The 22,399-nt window shown below is 48.7% G+C and overlaps 1 protein-coding gene across 1 annotated transcript in view; it reads left to right on the top strand.

The window, feature by feature from the left end:
- Nucleotides 1-17,303, top strand: part of LOC144784228 (vomeronasal type-2 receptor 26-like) — a 217,374-nt gene extending 200,071 nt beyond the window's left edge. The window contains exon 6 of the mRNA XM_078662877.1: nt 16,396-17,303. Coding sequence (XP_078519003.1) covers nt 16,396-17,303 — 908 coding nt within the window. The remainder of the gene's footprint in view (nt 1-16,395) is intronic.
- The last annotated feature ends 5,096 nt before the right edge of the window (nt 17,304-22,399 follow it).

The following is a 22,399-nucleotide window of genomic DNA, read 5'->3' on the forward strand; positions in this document are numbered from 1 at the left end:
ATAGGAGATAGCGACCATCATGGGCCCCACTTTGCATGTCAGTGATATTTATCACTAATGATATGCAAAGTGGGCGTGCCAAGATGTTAGCGACTGGAAACAGTCGCTAACATCGCTATCTCCTATTACCAACTTTTGGAGATATTTGCGCTAAGGGCGAATATCTCCAAAAGCTAACACCTGCCCTGAGCAGTTCTTAGCCATGTTATCCAATGGGAGGTGGATAACATGGCTAAGAGCATTTGCTCGATAATGCATGAATATCGCTGACTTTTCAGCGATATTCATGCATTGCGGGCGTTTTTTATCGCATTTGCGATAAACCTTGCTAATAGCAAGGTTTATCTGCGATAAAAATCGCCGATGTGCGGCGATAATTTTTGTCTCTAAACAAGTTAGAGACAAAAATTATCGCTAGTTGTTGATAATATACCCCTATGTCCCCGATCCTACCCCCTGTCTAGGGGGGATGGAAGCTTCTACTAGTGTGGCATAACGCCATTCCACCAAGTGTCCTGTGGTACCAAGCATGAATAAGGCGTGGAGGACCCGGTGTGTATTAGGCTCCTCCCTCCTGTTGCCCCCTAATTGCGTAAACGAGCGTGTCAGCGCCTCGTAGTGCAGGAACTGACCTGGGGGGAGCCCGCAGTCATCCACCAGCTCTGCAACAGCGATCAGTGCTTTGTCTAAGTAGCAGTCCCCGACACTATCCAGTCCATCCTCCAACCACAGCAACAATTGTTGCTCATAAATATAGATTGTGGGCTGCCATGCGTGTGCCCCACTAGGGGCAGCTTGGGGGGATATTTGGTGGGCTGCCACCCACCTCCCTGTCATCTTTTCCATATCTGGAAAGCTGTGCGTTGCTGCAGGGAGCAGTAAGGGGTCGGCGTCGGATCTGATAGGTATGTTCCCTCTTCATTGACACCCTCCACCCATTGTGCCAACCACTGCAGCTAGGTAGCCAACATATACAATTCAAAATTTGGGACCCCCTAGTCCACCCTCCAACATTGAGCGCTGTAATATTTTCAGAGACAGCCGGACCCCCGCCTCCCCCTACCAGCTCCCGGAAGAGAACATTCAGGGGGCGGAACCAGCTGTTTAGCATCAGGACTGGAAGGTTCACAACAAATTACAGCAGCTGTTGTAACGTTACCTTTTTGGAGAGGGTGATATACACCATGAGGGTAACTGTAGTGTGCACCAGAAGTGTACGCAAGAGCGGAGGGAGCAAAGTGCCCCTCCCAGGCTCCCTTCCCTTAGGTCATCCAAGTCGTGAAAAATGAGAATGCCCAGATATTTAACCGCGTGCGCGCTAGCGGTTTTCCCGCTGCGCGCTGCGATTTAAAAAAAAACACGTTACGTGACAAGCTCAGCTCGTCATCAGCGTAGGGCAGGTTACGCCCATGACGAGCTGAGCTCGTCATCAGCCCCGAAGGGGTTAAAGGTGCTCTGAGTTCAAAGAATGTCAGCTAGCAAGACCGCCGGCCTAGGCAAAGGCGCCGCATTCGTGAACAAGTATGTTTAGTTCTTGTTAACCCTGAGGCCCAAGAGCCGAGCGAAGTCATCTAAGATATGCAAAGCCTCAGCGGTACCCTCAACTGCCTCCGATAAGTATAGCAGCAAATCGTCTGCATACAGAGAGACGTGGTGCAGCTGCCCACCAAGGGACAGTCCCAGCCCCTCCCCCAGATGTAACCTTTCTGCTAAAGGTTCAATGGCCGGGGCAAACAAGAGGGGGGAAAGGGATATCCCTGCTGTGACTGCCGGGCTATCTTATACTGCCTTGAAATAGTTCTACCCGTCTTGACTCTTGTAGTAAGCGAGGCATAAAGCAGCCCCATCCACCACACTCAGACCTCCCCAGGCCCATAGGCAATATTACCGCAAACAAATACTCCCAGCCCACCATGTCAAAAGCCTTCTCCAAGTCCACCAATGGAACCGCCGCCTGCCGGTGGGCTGGGGCTTCCACATGATACAGTATAGAGTAGAGTCGGCAGAGATTATAAGGAGAGCTGCATGATGGGATAAACTCATTTTGGTCTCGATGAATTAGGGACTTCAGATATGGGAGTAGCCTACCTGCCAGTACCTTACTCAAAATCTTAAAATCCAAATTGAGCATAGAAATGAAATGAAATGAAAAAGAAACTTAATAAAGCGCACTGCGGCCAAGCGGCTTCCTATAGAGAGAGTCCTACAGTCCCTCACTCCAGCCTCTGATTTCTTGGACTTTGGGAGAGGGACCACAAGTACCATCTGGGTGGAGCTCGGCAACCCGCCCACCCCTCATATGCCTCTGCACATAACGTGATAAGAGGTGGGGCTAATGTGGCAGCAAAATGCTGGTAGAACTCAGCTGGGAGGCCTTCAGGGCCCGGTGTCTTACCAGGCGCCAACACCGGAATGGTGGCCTTGACTTTCTGTAGGGTGATCGGGTCTCCCAGCTCCTCCTGAGCTTCAGCCTCCAATGTGCGGAGCTATAGGGAGGCCAAGAAGTGTGGAATGTCTTGCAAGGGGGCCACAGCCGGAGACTCATAGTATATCAGGAATAAGTCATTAAATACATCTGGATCGTGCACCACTTCTCCTGAGTCCAAGCCAATTTGTGCGATGGTTACTCCCCCCAGCTCAGGTTTGATGAGCCTCGCCACCAGTCGGCCCGTGCTCCGTTGCTCGCTCTGTACTTTGTCTAGGTAATTTTTGTAGCTGTTCCACCGCTATGTTATGTTATGTTATGTTAATTATATTTCTATCGCGCACAGCTGCCCCAGCAAAGGGGCGTCCCGGCGCTTTTGACAGGTACTATAACATAACACATATTAAAACAGAAGAATATTAAAGAACCGGAAACAGAAAGGTTTTAATCGCCTGCCTAAAGGCGAACAGGTCATTAAGAGCTCGAATAGAAACCGGGAGCGAATTCCATATCCCCGCTGCAAGCACCCGGAATGAGCGGCCGCCCATTCTACTCAATTTAAAGCGGGGACAAACTGCCAAGTACAACGCCTCTGATCTTAATGATCTTAGAGGGATGTACGGCGTGAGTAGATTAGCAAGAGCCGGCGGCGAGGAGGATTTTAAGATTTTAAAGGCCAGACACAGCGCCTTAAACTTAATCCGCTGTCTGACCGGAAGCCAGTGAAGGGCCGAGATGGTACCTGACACCGAACAGTGTCTAGGGAGGCCTACGATGGCTCGTGCCGCAGCATTTTGTACCCTCTGGAGCTATCTGCCCAACGCTTTGTTATAACGTTCTTGCGCTCCCTGTAGGGTCGCCCAGGCCCCCTCATCCACCCCCTGTAAATTATCAAGTCTACGGATGGTCCCCTCCAAGTCCAAGAGCTCCTGATAAAGTTCCCTATGGGCCCCACAGGCCTGACCCATACAGTGAGGCTGTGTTAGCATTAATGGGGAAGTATGTTTCAATTAATGTGAGCAACGAGGCCCTGAAAGGGGGATCGTTGAGCAACAACGGATTTAGTTTCCATACGGGGATCGGGGGACGTCTCCCGGTTGGTTGATGTAATATTAATAGCGGGCTATGATCCAACAAGGTACGCCCCGAATATTCAGAGTGGAAGACGGAACTAATAAAGGCCAGGGAACAGAGGAATGCATCAAGTCTAGAGTGCACCTGGTAGACTGGTGGTAGAAAATAACATTCCCTGTCGCATACATGTTCCAGTCTCCATATATCCTCGAGACCCCAGTGGTACAACCAGGTACGGAAACCCAATGCAACCCAATTAAATTCACCACCTAGGATAAGGTGACCACTCAGGTGGAGAGCCAGTGAGGCAGAGAAAGACTCCAGGAAGCCGACCTGGTCCTGTTTGGGCGCATACATATTGCCTAGCATCACTTCCTGTCCCGCTAATCTCCCAATAAGTAGGGCATACCACCCCTCTGTATCAAGTCAGAAGGGCGAAGAAAACCCCAGGCTTCACCCAAATGAACACTCCCCTAGAAAAGGCTGAGAAGGTGGTTGCAAAGATCTGACATCACCATCTTCTCTTCAACCTCCCAGCCTCCTCTCTGTTCAGATGTTTCTTCTGGAGGAAAGCGATGTGCACATCCCTACGCCGCAGATAGGAATAAATATTGTGGTGATCGGCCATTATGCCCATTCCTTGAATATTCCACGTAAGGAACCTTACAGTGTTAAGTGCGTTTTTCCATGCCCACAGGAATACACCCCAAATCCAGTTCAGGGGGACCCCTCCCCACCCACCACCACTGTCAGGCACACCTGCCTTTCTCTGCAAACAACAAAGTAAAGAAATCCAACAGATGAACCCCCATATTGAACAACTCCCAACCCACAGGGCAGCCTGACAGGGTCAGTTGCCCAAACGACATGTGAAACATAGCCCTTAATGAGGTCCTAACTCAGCAAGACACTCAGCGTGGGGTGTCAACAGCTAGAGACATAGATCTGGTGTACAAACGGTCCGAGCATGTCGGCCCCTCCAACTACAGGTCAGCTCGAGACCAGAGTCCGTCAGCAACAGTTCAGCCACCTCAGGGGAGACAGGATCACCACTGAGTTCAAGCGGCCTCAGATTATTTCATCAGCTGTGTTTGGTGTCTCCACTGACAATTTTGCCACTATGGGAGGTGTCGGAGCCGTTGTCCCCGGTGTCCTTTGATGAGCAAGCCTCCACCTCTGGGGACGTGCACCTGTCCTACATGAGTGCCACAACTGCCTGAAGGGCTACAGCTCTCTCCCTCTCTGTTTGCGAGACAGTTGTTTTTTGAAGGGGGCTCCCTGCGAGATTACTTTAAGAGGCGTTTCCCACGTTCCATTGGTTTCTTCAGCTCGGGTCCGGGGCCCGCTGTCCAGGAGGCCCCAGCTCTGTAGGTCTCGATCCACACCCTGGCTTCTTTCGTACTGCCACAAAAGTGAGTTTACCCTCCAGGATTATCCGCAGTCGGCAGGGCCGGACTGACCATTGCGGGCACCGGGCATTTCCCCGGTGGGCTGGAGGGGTGGGGGCTGGTTTTGTGGTCGCAGGGGGCTGCTTTTCTTACAGGGTGCCGGTTTTGTAGCCGCGCTGCAAAATCGGCCCTCTGTATGAAAAGCGGGAGCAGTGCTTCGCGGGTAACAACCCCCTCTCCTCCCGTTACCAGGGCCGGTGGAGAAGCAACCTGCCAGGGCTGGTTGCTGGTCTCAGTCCGGCCCTGGCAGTCGGGCTGGAAACATGAAAGAATATTGGAGGCCTGACTCCCTCAGTGCTTTCTTAACCTCCAAGAACAAGGCCCACTTTCTCTGCACCTCCCGTGTTTAGTCCAGGAAGTGTACTGTTATTAACGGCGTAGGGGCCCTCTATGCGTACCCTCTGCAGGAGGTTACCTCTGTCCCGGATGTGAAGCAGCCGGGCCACTGCTGGCCAGGGAGTATGCCCCGGTGCCTGTGGCCTGGCCCCGACTCTGTGGGCCCTTTCAAGAGTGCAGAAGGTCGACAGGCCTGCAGGTGCCACTACGCTTCTCAGCCATTGCTTCAAGTAGGAAACCATGTCACTTCCCTCGACTCCCTCCGTCAGTCCCAGAACTTGGATGTTGATCCACCTGTTGCACCCCTCTGTGTCTTCGGCCCATTGCTCCAACAGGCTCATCCTGTCTGTGAGTGTCTCCATCTGTTACTCCAGGACTTATTGGGCAGGGGCTATTACTGTAATGCTGGATTCCATCTAATTCACTCTTTCGGAGAGCTTCTTGTGCTCCTTTCGCAGGAGGCAGAGCCCCACCACCACCGTGCAGATGACCTGATGTGGGGTGGCTTTTGTGTCCACTATGGCCTCCAGTATCTTCTTCAGCTGCAGTTGCACCTGGTCCTCTGGGGCAGTCCGTATTTGCTCTGAAACACTATCTTCCGGGCCCCAGTTTGCCGACCTCGAGGCTTTCCCATGGTGCCGTACAGGTCACCCAGTCAAGGGATCTCACCAGGGAGGGAAGGGCAGCCCAGCCGCTAGCACCAAGGCTCTGCAGGTCGCTCCGCTAATGAGAACTATGGTACTCGGGGGTCCCAGCAACTCCAGGCAGCCCCCCTGTTTGAGGACCCACTGACCCATGTATCACTGTCCGAACCCCGAGGCCAAGTCTTTCGCCCAAGCTGCTGCCCACTCGAAAGCCCAGGGGAATCTTTTCCTACTTTAGTCGGAGCGATAAACCACCTCCGGCTGCTTCTACAGGGGTCTTGGGGTGCAGCCCCACTGTGCTGTCCCTGACATCCCCGGGGAGACCCACAGGGATCCAGAGTCATCGACCCAATCAAGGCAAGAAGGGTCTGCACCGCAAACTCCCCGGGAGTCAACCAACCATCAGCACTGTTTTGGTGTCCACTATGCCACCATATCTTTCCCAGTGGGTGACAGGGCTTCTCTAACAGGCCCCAGAGGGGGCAGGTGTATCACCCTCTGACCTCTTCGGAGCTCCCCAGGTGCGGGTTATCTTCTAGAGGGACTGTGACCTCTCTCCCATGAGTCAAGTCCCCAACACTGTCAGCAAGAACCCACAAGGCCAGTTCTGAGTCCCGGTGAGGCCCCTAGGCAGCCCTCTCTCCCAGCGGGGCCATAGCCCAAGCAGCAGTTTTCGCACATCTATTTACAGGCCCCAGCAATGGCACCTCATACCAGCATCTAGCCTGAGGGGCCGTCCTCACGTTTTCTTGGTCGGCAGGAATGGCAAGCACTCCCTTGTTAATGGGGCCAACAGTGAGGCCTAACCCTCAATCCATCATGAGCCCTGAACGGGCTCCGACAGCATGCCCCGCCTCACTCCTTGCCACCGCCGGCCGCAGTGCACTCACCACTTCATCGTCGAGCCACCTTCTTGATCCTCCAGGCCTCCACTGCCTCCTGCGTGTTGCTTCGGACCACTGTCCGCGGGTCCCCAAACGGAGCCCAAGATCCAGGAAGGCCCAGGTTCTGCACCGCCCTCTTCTCTGGGTCAGCCCCGGGCTGCCATCTTGCCTGCCTCAGGCACCAGCACCGTCAGGGATCCAGGCTCTTCACCCCCGCACCAGAGATAGGCGCGATCACCCGGACAAGCTTTCGGCATCCCGGCACTTTTATGATAAGATTGAGACGCTCCCCGATCTTGAGTGTCGTAGGATTGTGCTAATAAGTAAGGGCCGCGCAGTGTTCCGAGCTCATGCTCCCACCATTCTTGGGTCCATGGCCACACCCCTTGTTTTTTCAAAGTTTAATATGCGTTTTTTAAATTTCACTATAATTTACCATGGGGAGACTTCTGCCCAGTGGTGAAGATTTCCACCTATATGTGAAAAGTTATTAGTAGCAACTTTTCACTTAGATAGTGATGCTCTTCCTCCTTATTTCAAAGCACGGGGACGTACAAGTCTACACTATGAAGTAAATTTCACTCAGAAATGGTGAATAGTTAAAACTAACACATTTACTAAAAAGTGTAAGAGTAAATGTAAACATGTAGATTATCTCATTTGTGAATTTACCTATGTAAAAAGGCCCCATAAATTACCTCTTACACTTTGGTTTGAAATTACTTCATTTGGTTATTCACCATTTCCAAGTGCAATAATGATACATATTAATGTTTAAATAAAAGAAAAGAAACAAATGTGCAATTTTATTTACTTATTTAAACTTAATTTAAAGTTGGGTTAAAGTAATGGAAATTGCATTTACATTGTTAATATTTTTTTAATACATTAGCTCTTTGTTGTTAAACTAATAACACATTTAATTATTAAATGTACACTTTTTAAGGCACACACACAAAACAAATACACACACATATGCACAAAATTCAGAAGTAAAAATATCGGGCCTGTTAGAAACGGGGTAGCGTGGTGCAGAGCGGGTACGCTAAACCAGGAGCATGGTGATTCGTGGAAGAGCCAGGACTTGAGGTCCTTCAGGAACTTGGAGAGAGTTGGTGTCTGGCGTAGGTGGAGAGGAAGAATATTCCAAACCTTGTAAGGAAGAAAGGAGAAGGAGCGTCCTCCTGTTCTGGTCTTGTTGATGTGCTGCACAGTTGCAAGAGAGAGTTGGGCTGATCAGAGGAATCTTTGGGGTGCATCGAACGAGAGGCGGTGGTGCATGTAGGCGGGGCCGGTGTTGTGGAGGGCTTTGTGGGCATGGGTGAAGAGCTTAAAAGTGATTCTCTTCTTAATGGGGAGCAAGTATCATGCCCGCAGGTGTTGGGTGATGTGGCAGTGGCACAGTAAGTTAAGGACTAGTCTGGTGGAGGCATTCTGGATGTTCTGGTGTTTGCAGGTGAGGTTCTTGTTGATCCCGGCATAGAGTGCGTGTAGTCCAGAATGCTATTGATGAGGGCATGTGTTACGGTTTTGCTGTGTTCAAGGGAAATCCAGTTGAAAGTCTTTCGTAGGAGACGAAGGGTGTGGAAACAGGATGAGGTTCACTGTTGGATTGGGAGAACTCTTTGATGATGCCAAAGAGTTCATTGCTGTTGTGTGCGTGGGTGGAGATTCTATCCTGGAGGGCTTTCTTCCTTGAGTATCTGATAAGTTTGTGGTGGGCGGTGGTGGCTGTTTTGTAGTTGTTGAGGTCCACTGAGTTTTTGGAGTTCCACCATAACTTTTCATGGCATCTGCAGGTTCCCCTGGATTCCCGGAGTTGGGTGGAAAACCAGCTGGCTTTCTTGGCATGAGGGTTGGAGGACTTCTTGAGGGGGTGACGATGTTGGTGCAGTCGGTGATCTATTTGTGTAGGGTACGGGTGACGGTAGTAGGGTCCTCGTCTGAGGTGGTGGAAGTGGAGCTGCTGAGGATGGCGGCAAGCTGGTCATTCGAGATCTTGTTCCAATTCTTGCGTTGGAGCTGGGGTGGACATCTGTGGGAGATGTTTGCTTTGTAGGTGAAGTGGACGCAGCAGTGGTCCATCCATGGGAGTCCAGAGGTGTGGCTGAGGGAGATGGAGTTTCCTGCTGTAAAGATGAGGTCGAGGGTACGTCCTGCTGGGTACGTTGGTCCTGGAACGATCTGATTGAGTCCGATGATGTGGAGATTTTCCAGGAGGGAGGTGGGGTTGGGGTCTTGGCTGTTTTCGAGGTGGAACTTGAGGTCTCCCAGCAAAGTGTAGTTAGTGGAGGTGTTGGCCTGCGTGGTGATGATGTTGGTATTTGAGTCGGAGAAAGGTGTGCTGGGTCTGGGAGGTCTGTAGATAAGGGAGGTGGTCAGCTTGACCTGTATCTTGAAGTGAAGGTGTTCCATTAGGTCTATGTGCCTGTTGGTGTAGGTGCTCAGGCGGCAGTTGCCTTGTGGGCGACGCAGCCTCTGTCGTGATTTGGGTGGTTCTTCTGGGTTATTCTGTATTCTTCACAAATGGTGATCGCAATGTCTGGTCCCGAGGTGGCACTTGTCCAGGTTTCGGTAAGAAAAGCAACGTCAGGAGTAGTGCTGTCAAGGAGGTCCCAGATTTCTGTGGCGTGTCTGTGGAGGGAGCGGACATTAAGGAGGATGCATTGCAGGGTTTGGTCTGTGGTGGAGTTGTTGCTGGTCGGTGGAGGGAGGTCCTGGGTCTCAGCGAAGTTGATGGAGTGGCAGCAGTTTTTGCATTTGAAGGGGCTGTGGGTGTCGAGTGGTGAGGAGAGCTTGCGGTTGGAGGTAGAGAATTTGACCTGTAGATTTTTGAACTGCAATATTCAGTAAGTAAGGACTACTAAAGTAGCACTACTGTATGTACTACTAAGTGCAGTTTGCGAATGAGACCCCTTGTGTGCCCTTCTCTGAATGTAAAAAAGGAGCATCATGCTTGAAGAAGGCGGAAGGAGGAAGAGTGCAACCTGCACAAATTCATTGGCCGCAGAGTGTTCAGGGTGGTACCTATTTTATACCTCGTGCTCTCAGGGCACAGGCATAATTTTCTGCAGTACAGTACAGTACCTTACACACTCAGGGCTCAGACCTCATTTTAATATGCAGAGTAAAAGCCTAGGGTATACATCTTATGCAAGATGCACATGTATTGTAAATGTGAGTCACTATGTGCACTGTTTCATACTATTCACTGATGCAATCACTGACGCAAAGGCATGGGCTTGTGAAGGGCATGGATGCTGCAACCAGGTGTATGTTATGTTATGTTATGTTATTAGTTTGTATGAACGCGACAGCTGCCCCAGCAAAGAGGCGTCCCGGCGCTAGCGATCATTAAATGTGGTATAGATGGAGCGGGCCAAACAGGGCACAAGCCCTAAGAAGAGGAGAACAGGAAGGTCTTCACAGCTTTACGAAAAGCAAGCAGATTCTCAATACCGCGGATGGCAACCGGAAGGGAATTCCAGAGCCTGGCTCCCAGCACCCGAAAGGAGCGTCCACCCATACGGCAGAGCCTGCTCCTGGGGTGTATCACATGTCATGTGATAGGACATCCTATTCAATCTCACTTTTCACATTATCATTCATATAATGTCTGTGGCTGACTGGGGGACGCACACTGAACCCCAAAGTGCTTTGTCCTCCTGTGTGTTAACCTCTGCTGAGGTTTTGGCCTCTTACCTTTTGTCAGGTAGTTCAGTATCAAACTATGCCAGTTGTAAAGGGCGAATGTGTTAGGTCATCTGAAGCGAGTTTCCCGGTTAGACAGAGGTGTCATGTGGCTTGTATCTGGTGAGAGTAGGGCATCCAGACCAGTGTGTTTATCCTGGGATTTTCATAATGCATTTCAAGAATGCACGAGTTAGAATAGAGAGCAAGAATGGACTTTGATGAGTGTTTAACATCCAACGTAAAATAACCCGAGATCACAGATTTCCTATGGATCTGTTTCTCGTACTTTTGCAAATCGCATATTTTTTAGGCTTGGGCGATGAACTCCGCTCCGTTCGCAGAGTTTGCAGGGTTTTCTGCACTCTGCACTCCTTGGAGCTCGCAGAGTGCAGAAAACACCACTCTGCGTAGTGCAGCAGAGTTTGTTCCCTGCTCGTGAACGCGAGCACGAGCTGCAGCTTGGGCAGAATTTCCACCCGAGCGGCAGAAAAAACACAGCAAATAGCAGTGCGCACTTTGCAGAGATTGGTTGTCACTTTGGGGAGTTCTGAATAGCAAAACTCTGCAAACTATGCCCAGGCCTGAGAAAATGCTCTTAATAGCAATGACAAGAAAATGATGAAATAAATCACCTAGGAAATAGTTTTCAATGTTCCAAAAATATTCGGTAAAACTATTGCCCTGTTAAAATCAATCCTAATTATTATTTCAAATATCTCTTTTGGGTGCATTTTCTCATTAACACAGCCAGAGTATTTTGTTGCTTTGGTATGTATTAACAGGATAAAAACACATGTTAATATGCACCTTGTCAAGGGATTCCATGGAGAAGCAAGCGGCCACTGGAGTGGTTACAAAAATTATCAAAAACAAAGACTGAGATGCTTGATAGCTAAGCAAAGACTGAGATGCGTGATAGCTAAGCAAAGACTGAGAGGCGTGATAGCTAAGCAAAGACTGAGATGCGTGATAGCTAAGCAAAGACTGAGATGCGTGATAGCTAAGCAAAGACTGAGATGCGTGATAGCTAAGCAAAGACTGAGATGCGTGATAGCTAAGCAAAGACAGATGTGTGATAGCTAAGCAAAGACTGAGATGCGTAATAGCTAAGCAAAGACTGAGATGCGTGATAGCTAAGCAAAGACTGAGATGCGTGATAGCTAAGCAAAGACTGAGAGGCGTGATAGCTAAGCAAAGACTGAGATGCGTGATAGCTAAGCAAAGACTGAGATGCGTGATAGCTAAGCAAAGACTGAGATGCGTGATAGCTAAGCAAAGACTGAGATGCGTGATAGCTAAGCAAAGACAGATGTGTGATAGCTAAGCAAAGACTGAGATGCGTAATAGCTAAGCAAAGACTGAGATGCGTGATAGCTAAGCAAAGACTGAGATGCGTGATAGCTAAGCAAAGACTGAGATGCGTGATAGCTAAGCAAAGACTGAGATGCTTGATAGCTAAGCAAAGACTGAGATGCTTGATGGCTAAACAAAGACTGAGATGCTTGATAGCTAAGCAAAGACTGAGATGCGTGATAGCTAAGCAAAGACTGAGATGCGTGATAGCTAAGCAAAGACTGAGATGCTTGATAGCTAAGCAAAGACTGAGATGCGTGATAGCTAAGCAAAGACTGAGATGCTTGATAGCTAAGCAAAGACTGAGATGCGTGATAGCTAAGCAAAGACTGAGATGCGTGATAGCTAAGCAAAGACTGAGATGCTTGATAGCTAAGCAAAGACTGAGATGCTTGATGGCTAAACAAAGACTGAGATGCTTGATAGCTAATGCAAATGCTTTTTAATGTTTGGGCAAAGTAGCGAGTCTGCTGCAAGGAAACTTGAGCTGAGTTGATCTGCTCAAGAAGATTTGACTTTCTCAGAAGTTGATGCCTTTAGGTGAGTCCCCTTAAAAGTATTCAGAGAATAGGTCTGGCAGTTTCATTATTTGCTTTAACATAAAACCAGAGGTCTAGTGGAAAGTCGGGAAAAAACGGATTTTGTAATGTATCAAAGGCTGGAGTTAGAGGAAATGGACAGAGCTTTAAAAAATGCTATGGGCACCGCTCAGAATGGATGTGAATAATTGTCTCATTTTTATGCATTGAAATGCAACTGAAGCGGCAAGGTATCAGCTCTATGCCATCAATGTTCTATTTACAGAGTTAGCAAATGCCACAAGGAGTGTGAAAGGCGATATCAAGATCAGAAGTGTCTGGGTAAATTATGAATCCTGAATATTAAGAATGTCAAAAAGGCGCCAGACCCAGACCTTGTTTACGGCGCTCAACTACAAGCACAGCCCCTGTGACTGATTGAAAGGGAGATGGGAGGGAGAGCAGACAGAGTGGGGTGGAGGAGAGGTGGGGGAAAGACAAGACAATAAAAGCAAAACCACTGCAATGATTGTGAAAGGGCGCCACACTAAGAGAAAGACCTCATACTGCAGTTCTTTGCAAAGAGTAAAGACCAGAGGCATTCCACGTCCCGGGTAGCTGTGAGGAGCAGGCACAGACAGCAGTGCCCCCTGAGGAGCAGGCACAGACAGCAGTGCCCCCTGAGGAGCAGGCACAGACAACAGCGCCCCCTGAGGAGCAGGCACAGACAGCGGCGCCCCCTGAAAAGCAGGCACAGACAGCAGCGCCCCCTGAGGAGCAGGCACATACAGCAGCGCCCCCTGAGGAGCAGGCACAGACAGCAGTGCCCCCTGAGGAGCAGGCACAGACAGCAACGCCCCCTGAGGAGCAGGCACAGACAGCAGTGCCCCCTGAGGAGCAGGCACAGACAGCAACGCCCCCTGAGGAGCAGGCACAGACAGCAACGCCCCCTGAGGAGCAGGCACAGACAGCAACGCCCCCTGAGGAGCAGGCACAGACAACAGCGCCCCCTGAGGAGCAGGCACAGACAGCAACGCCCCCTGAGGAGCAGGCACAGACAGCAGCGCCCCCTGAGGAGCAGGCACAGACAGCAGTGCCCCCTGAGGAGCAGGCACAGACAGCAACGCCCCCTGAGGAGCAGGCACAGACAGCAGTGCCCCCTGAGGAGCAGGCACAGACAGCAGTGCCCCCTGAGGAGCAGGCACAGACAGCAGCGCTCCCTGAGGAGCAGGCACAGACAGCAGCGCCCCCTGAGGAGCAGGCACAGACAGCAACGCTCCCTGAGGAGCAGGCACAGACAGCAACGCCCCCTGAGGAGCAGGCACAGACAGCAGTGCCCCCTGAGGAGCAGGCACAGACAGCAGTGCCCCCTGAGGAGCAGGCACAGACAGCAGTGCCCCCTGAGGAGCAGGCACAGACAGCAGTGCCCCCTGAGGAGCAGGCACAGACAGCAACGCCCCCTGAGGAGCAGGCACAGACAGCAGTGCCCCCTGAGGAGCAGGCACAGACAGCAGTGCCCCCTGAGGAGCAGGCACAGACAGCAACGCCCCCTGAGGAGCAGGCACAGACAGCAGTGCCCCCTGAGGAGCAGGCACAGACAGCAACGCCCCCTGAGGAGCAGGCACAGACAGAAACGCCCCCTGAGGAGCAGGCACAGACAGCAGTGCCCCCTGAGGAGCAGGCACAGACAGCAGCGCCCCCTGAGGAGCAGGCACAGACAGCAGTGCCCCCTGAGGAGCAGGCACAGACAGCAACGCCCCCTGAGGAGCAGGCACAGACAGCAGTGCCCCCTGAGGAGCAGGCACAGACAGCAGTGCCCCCTGAGGAGCAGGCACAGACAGCAGTGCCCCCTGAGGAGCAGGCACAGACAGCGGCGCCCCCTGAAAAGCAGGCACAGACAGCAGCGCCCCCTGAGGAGCAGGCACATACAGCAGTGCCCCCTGAGGAGCAGGCACAGACAGCAGCGCCCCCTGAGGAGCAGGCACAGACAGCAGCGCCCCCTGAGGAGCAGGCACAGACAGCAGTGCCCCCTGAGGAGCAGGCACAGACAGCAACGCCCCCTGAGGAGCAGGCACAGACAACAGCGCCCCCTGAGGAGCAGGCACAGACAGCAGTGCCCCCTGAGGAGCAGGCACAGACAGCAGTGCCCCCTGAGGAGCAGGCACAGACAGCAGTGCCCCCTGAGGAGCAGGCACAGACAGCGGCGCCCCCTGAAAAGCAGGCACAGACAGCAGCGCCCCCTGAGGAGCAGGCACATACAGCAGTGCCCCCTGAGGAGCAGGCACAGACAGCAGTGCCCCCTGAGGAGCAGGCACAGACAGCAGTGCCCCCTGAGGAGCAGGCACAGACAGCAACGCCCCCTGAGGAGCAGGCACAGACAGCAGTGCCCCCTGAGGAGCAGGCACAGACAGCAACGCCCCCTGAGGAGCAGGCACAGACAGCAACGCCCCCTGAGGAGCAGGCACAGACAGCAGTGCCCCCTGCTCTGAGGGCGGTAGTAGCACAGCCCTCCCTCTCCGTCCACCTGGCTCCCCTGCTCTACTGTGAGGCAGGTCAGGCTGGAGCCTGCTAACTGATTGGTAGGGGGTGGGAGAGTCAGACCGAGGAGACAGAAAATACACAAAAATGAAGGTGAAACCTGCACAGGCTAACAAATATTAAACAAGCACCGGAGCAGGAGCCACGGTGGGGGAGGCAGCAGTAACAAAGGCAGCAGCAACACAACTGTGGCATTAAGAGGTGGTGGGAGGAAGCATGTTATATTTAAATGTAAGCAGCTAGGGCGCTGAAGCTAAACACAGACAACAGCAACAAAGCAGGATCAAGAAAAAAATAGTCCCCCCAAAGAACAGATAAAGAGCCATAGCAGAATGAGACAATACTAAGTCCCTGCTCTATAGGAGGAACAGAGGAGAGAAAGGAGGGACAAAGAGTCAAGACTGACCACTAGCAAGCCAGGATTTTTAACGGACATTTACATAGACAAACGAAAGGCAATAAAAAGAAAGTGGATGGACTTGAAGCCCACAGACTGATTACAGCACGTCTTGAAGAGACAGCAAATGCGCTGTCTAGCTTGACCAAAATATGAATAACACACGTGAATGTTGCTAAGGTATAGAAAGTGCACGTGTTTGCAAAGACAACATTCTGGTATAAAATCTAAAGAAGGCATGGGTGCATTTCTTCAGTGTCTAAACAATATAGATCTGTTGTTTACAATATGAAATTTATTTATTTACGGGTGTAAATCGTTATAGAGGAAATCTTATTTAGAGCAAAAGGGGGCTGTGTGCTGAGGTATTGAGGTTTAAGAAGAGTGCACGGAGACATTTCAAGATTGTTTCTATACCAGAGAGGAGGGGCCTTGATATTTATGAGGCTTAAATAAGGTCAGGAGATTGGATTGAAAAACTGTGATAGTCACAGAATGCAGCAGAAGGGGCAGCATTTCCAACCCAGCAGCACCAGTGAAAGACAAAATGGAGAAGTGTTCTAAGCAGGGCCAGACCTTGACATTACAGGTGCAGCTCCATGAGGCCTTTTCTGAAGACAGATGTAAACTTCTATTACAAACATTAACATCCGGGTATTCATTTATTGCTTTGGGGCAACAACGCCCCCATTACAGATTCATATATACACTCATGCAGACAGGATGGGTGTATGCACACCCTACACCAAGTCATTAATAAAATATTCTAGGGCTAATCCTAGGACTGTGAGGGATTTTAAAGGACACTCAATGGTTGGAGGGCCACCGCCGTAATCCGTCAGTTGTAATTACGCTCTGAAAATACCCTGTGTTTGTCATCCTGGTAGTCTTTATAAATCTACATGGTCTGTGTTCATGACTGAGTTGGAAGGCCCAGTCTGCATGTTCCACTGTCAATGCACCCACGCACTGGTACACCGTGAGCCATAGGGTAGGTCACACTAACTATTGTGTCACTTTCCTTTCAACTATCTATATTTAAAAGCATCTTTTTTTTATTTCTGATCACTGTTCTTTTTATTCAGATATGACGAACTGTATAATGTGCCCTGAAGACCAGTGGTCCAATCAGAAGAGAGATGCCTGCATTCCACGGGTGGTAGAGTTCCTGTCCTATGAGGATCTGCTGGGAGTTGCCTTAACCTCCATTACAAGTTTCTTCTCCCTCCTCACTGCTGGAGTGCTGGGAGTCTTTATTAAATACCGGAACACACCTCTAGTTAAAGCCAATAACAGGGATCTTAGCTACATCCTCCTCCTATCCCTCCTGCTGTCCTTCCTCTGCTGTCTTCTGTTCATTGGACGTCCTTCAAAGACTTCCTGCCTCCTCCGGCAAACTGCCTTTGGGATCATTTTCACTATTGCTGTTTCTTCAGTTTTAGCAAAAACTATCACAGTGATCATTGCCTTCAACGCCACAAAGCCGGGCAGCAAGCTGAGGAAGTGGGTGGACCCACGAGTGTCCAGACTTTTGGTGCTCTTCTGCTCACTGGGGGAGGTGGTGATCTGTGTTGTGTGGCTCCTCCGCTCTGCCCCATTCCCAGACATTGACACCAGATCAGAAACTGGGAAGATGATCTTACAATGCAACGAAGGTTCTGTGGCTGCGTTCTTTGCTGTGGTTGCTTATATGGGGTTCTTGGCTCTTCTGAGTTTTGTTGTCGCCTCCATAGCTAGAAAGTTACCAGCTACTTTCAACGAGGCCCAGTTCATCACCTTCAGCATGCTGGTGTTCTGCAGCGTCTGGGTCTCCTTCATCCCAGCATACCTGAGCACCAAGGGCAGGTACATGGTGGCTGTGGAGATCTTCGCCATCCTGACTTCCAGCGCTGGATTGCTGGGCTGTATCTTCATCCCCAAAGTCTACATCATCCTCCTTAGGCCCGAACTCAACACCAAGGAATATCTAATGGGGAGACAAGGGACCCTCTGAGACACACAGGACTGGGATAGTTGTATCTCACAATACTGAGTGATGAATTGTAGTTCTGCAACAATATCAAGTGCAGAATATTGGAAAGCACTATATTATCAAGATAGTCAGATATAAGTTTGTATTTAGATTTACTATTCTTAACTTCACATCATTGTATCTTGAGAACATACATATCACCCATGTACATCGGTGTGGAGGTAAACATATTAAGGGGCTTATTTATGTAGGTTTAGCACAAGAGGGTGCAAGAGCGATACAAAACCTAAGTCGGATTTATCAAGCCGCGGAAGCCCAACTTGCGTGGCCCTTAGTAGCTTGATTAATCCGGAGTGACGCAACGCAGCGCAAATCGATGCGTTGCATTATTCTGCTCTCGGAAGGCGTTCCATGGGTGGAGTGTGGACGTTCCCGCGTATCCAACCATGGATTCTGAAGCATTCCCTGATTTACCAACATCGGTCGACCTGGGAACGCCTCAGAATGCCAGGCCTTCCCAGGTGAGGCGTAAAGAGGAGAAATGTCTATATTTCTCCTTCTCCGTCTCTCGATCTGTGCTGGATTCTGCAGCACACATAGAAAGAGGGCAGTTCCTCGGAGCGAAGGTGTCCCTTCCTGCACCAAAGCAATCCTGCTGGCAATGTATGCACCGGAGTGCCAGGGTGCTGGCGTTGACACTGGGCATCACATCGAGCGCCAGTGCAGGGAAATGACAGGGATGCAGCATATATTGTTACGTACAGCGCATTCATGCCCTTTCCCTGTCACGCCGTGCAGTGCCGATATCTTAGTAAATATGCCCTTAAATCTAGACTTACCAATATTCATACCATGACATCACAGCTGCAGATGCCGTCCCGACTTGATATCTTTGCAGCTCAATATTCTGCACTCAGTTTTGTGGTAGAAATTCCACTAGAGCCCCATAAAGAACAAGCAAATACGTGTCGCGTTGTGCGGTTGTATTGACAGTTTGTCATTTACACACAAATAGTTTGTATTGTATATACAACCATTTTACTGACTTGGACATGTGATCCTTTAGGAAATACTTTATCAGCTTTTTGTTCTATTAATCAAAGGTTTACTGCTGAGAGAGATAATTTTTATGTATTTGAATGTGTGCTTAATATTACATTTTTGTACTAAAAGAAAAACACTGAACTTTGCAAAACTGTATTCTCCTGTGCTTGTCAGAACTTGGTGCAAACTAGGCCTGAAATCCATCTTAAATTATAAAGCAGCCATGATGTGTGTTTCGATTTCTTCTCTCATCGCATGTGACAAAATGTGCATCATGTGTTGACATGCTGTTCTTGAAGAATGCCGGAGGAAGATTTTACTTCACTTCAAGGCTCCTACTGCCTGTACTCCTGCAGGGCACTTTACGGTTTGGAACTTGATTTGTACCGAGACATCTGGTTGCATGAGGGAATATGTAACATAGGGGTTGGTGTTGGGATGGTGTTAAATGACACTACATTACATTTTGTGTTCTATTTGCCTCTTATGCATATTGACCCAAACATCTTATGCTGTCAGTGTGATTTTCAATGTGAAATTTATTCCCCAAATAGTTGTTTTGGGTGTGAGCTGTGTCTGGTTTGCCCTGACTTTAGAGAGTGGACCCACGCTAGTCTGTCTCCTAGTTAAGACGTGGATTTGTTTACTCTGAGATTTTACTTCATGTCCTTCTCTTTGCTGCCTTTGACTCAGCCTCATGCTGCTAATTGCCTGTATTGATTTATCTTGCATTTTTGACTAACTATTAATGTTGACTTCTGTATCGCACTTTATTATTACATAAATCTTCATGGGTTCAAAGCCTTGTAGCTGGTTTATTCAATCAACAATGCTGGTTTATTTACTGCCACACTGTTATCTGTTGGGGACATTGACTCATATGTTCTTGAGATTAACACCATCTCTGATCCTGCACAGGTGCTGAGTCTTAGATTGTCTGATAAGATGGCGTCAACACTTTCTTGAACATGAGGTCCATTGGAGACCACCTTACCTGTGTATTGTTGCAAGAGGATGGCATGGGTTGTACCTGGTAATTGAGGTTCAATTATGTTACAAAATCGTTAGACCCTGCTGTCCAAGGGGAGGTACCACCTGTGGTGCTTCATAAACCCAATATAAGCTCCTTCATCTGAGCCTCAGTGAGGTGCTGAGTTGCCCAGCCTTAGGGAAGCACAGTTACCACTTGATCATACCACAGACCCACAAGGGCATTGAAATCACTGCTGATGACATTGGGGTGAACATCAAAACTGGTGACAAGTCAACTCATCGTGGCTGCAGAGTGTGACAACTAGTGTCCAGGTATTGTGCATTCTTGTGCTTCAATGTCACAGCACCTGCTAACTGTGCTGCAGCTCAATAACCATGAGCCATGGTCCATCCAAAGTAAAAACCTGGTTAGGGCTGCATGATGCTATTCACGTGCCACACTCGACCAAGCGCTGCAAGTGACATATCCTGCCGTGCCTACTCGCAACATTGATTACATGCACTCTACATGAGAAGTCACTAAGGTTGTAATCAAAGCGGATTTATAATGGGTGGACCAGCAGACTCCCCACCTGGCTACTACCAGCGGTAATTGAAACAGTGGCACTGCTCATGTCGAAAGCCACACAAAAAAGAGATTAGTGCTCTCTCTCTCTCTATCTCTCTCCATCTCACTTTTCATTCTCTCTCTTCATATCTCTTTCTCTCTCTCTTCCCTCTCTATTGCTCTCTCCCGCCCTCTCTGTTCCCCTCTCCCTCTTTCTTCAGGAAATCATAAAAAACATGGTTATTTCTATTTGACCCATAAGACCTGCCTACAAGCGCATTCTTTCTACATACTTCTGGCCAAGTCCTCAGTGCCAAGATTATTAACACAATACTTAGAGGTAGACTTATTTGCACAGTCTTCCTCCACATCCATGGCATTATCATTTAGCAGAGAAGGATGAACAGTTCTCTTTAATAAGAGAGATTTATTCCACCACTGCCCATTGCTGAGCTTGACAGAACTACCGCTCACATCTACTACCTTAACTGGTGAACTAACTTTAGATGAGCCCTTCTGTACATGGACAGGTTTTTTTATACAAGCAAAATCACCTGATTTTAAATTGACATCTTTAACCCTCATTTTTCCATCACAATAAGATTTGTGTTTGTTCTGAACTGATTTAACTTGTTTCCTAACACTTTCATCAGACCATTGCGTACCTTTGACCCATTTGCTCATCCACGCAGGACAGGAGATAGTGGCAGCCCTTAGCCCACCTAACAACTCAAAAGGTGACACACCTGTAGTTGAGTGAGGTGTAGTGCGGTAAAACCACAACATACTCCTCACGGAATTGGCAACTAGACATTTGTTGGCAGTGGCCCATTGGATACATTCACCTAATACCCTATTCATGCGTTCAACTAAGCCGTTGTTTTGAGGGTGTTAAAGTGAACTTTTGAGATGTTTGATGCAACAATCTTCTAGAAAACATTCAAATTCGGAACTCACAAATTGTGTACCATTGTCTGTTATCAAAAACTCTGGATATCCTTCCTTCAAGAAAACATCATTCAGAATCTCGATTACTGTCTTAGTAGTTACTTCTTTTACAAACTTGATCTCAGGCCACTTAGAGTAATAATCCATGAGCACTAACCCAAACCTGGAAGATGAATCAAGAGCATGAAAAGGACCTACAACATCTAATCCTAACTTGACCCATGGTGCAGACGGCATTTCAATAGGGGTAAGAGGAGGAGTACGTACTTTAACAGCTTTGTCACATCTTAAGCAAATTACACAGGATTTGACATATTCATCTACAAGATTGTCCAAGGACGGCCACCAAAACGACAATCGTATTCTTTTTTTAGTCAATGTTGCACCAAGATGGCCTTCATGTGCATTCTTAATTAGACCTGCTCTCAAGGTAAGAGGAGGTACGAGTTTGTCCCCTCTAAGCAAAAGGCCATCTTCAATTGTCAATTCATCTGCCACCTGTAAGAAAGTTTTAAAGTCAAAAGACAAATTCCTTTCTTTAGGCCAACCTTTTTGATCAAAGTTCATTACTTGAACTAACAAAACATCATCTTTAAGAGCTCTACGCCATTTCTCCTCTGACACAGCACATAAATGTGGTACATCAACAGCCGCTACAATAACATTGTCTTTGTCCTCTTGTCTGATATCTGCTCAACTTCTATAGTGTCAGAAGAACGAGATAAAAAATCTGCACAACCATTTTTTGACCCAGGAATGTATTCTGCTGAAAAATCAAACTGAAGAAGTTTAGAGGATAAACGTGAAATTGTTGGAGTAGAAAACCTAACATTTTTACCCCTTAGAATAAAAACTAAAGGTTTGTGATCTGTTTGAAGACAGAATTTTCTTCCCCAAATGAAGTTTCCCAAATTTCATAACAGCCCACCAGCATGCCAACAACTCTTTTTCGATTACGGAGTACTTAATTTCTGAGGTAGATAGAACTCTAGATGCATACCCTATGGTCCTAACTTCATTTTCTTTTTTTTTTTAGAAATAACTGCCCTCAACCCCACATTGCTCGCATGTACTGTAAGTGTACAAGTGAGAGACGGGTCATAATGTTTGAAAACTTTTGGAGAAATTAGTTGTTGCTTAACCCACTCAAACACTTCCTGGCAATCTCTGTTCCACTCAAACACTACTCCTTTCATCAACATTGGTCTAACTTGCTCGCAAAATTAGGGATAAAACGTGAATAAAATGTGCATATCCCTAGAAAGGACTTCAACGTAGCTTTATCAGAGGGAGCTTTAGATTTGACAATGGAGTCAACTAGGCTCGCTTTAGGAAAAATACCTTTTTTATTTACTAAATGTCCCAAATATTCAACTTCTTTTGCTCTAAAAACACATTTGTCTCTGCGTAAGACAACACCATTTGTTTGAAATCTGGAAAGTTCTTCCCTTAGGATGTTGTCATGTGTATCATTGTCGGGAGCAAAAATAAGAACATCGTCTTGGTAAACAGACAAACCATTAATTCCCTTCAAAATCTTTGACATCAAACGCTGAAACACTGATGCCGCTGAGGCAAGGCCAAA

The sequence above is a fragment of the Lissotriton helveticus genome, chromosome 10 (genome assembly GCF_964261635.1).
Source record: "Lissotriton helveticus chromosome 10, aLisHel1.1, whole genome shotgun sequence".
NCBI classification, from domain to species: Eukaryota; Metazoa; Chordata; class Amphibia; order Caudata; family Salamandridae; genus Lissotriton; species Lissotriton helveticus.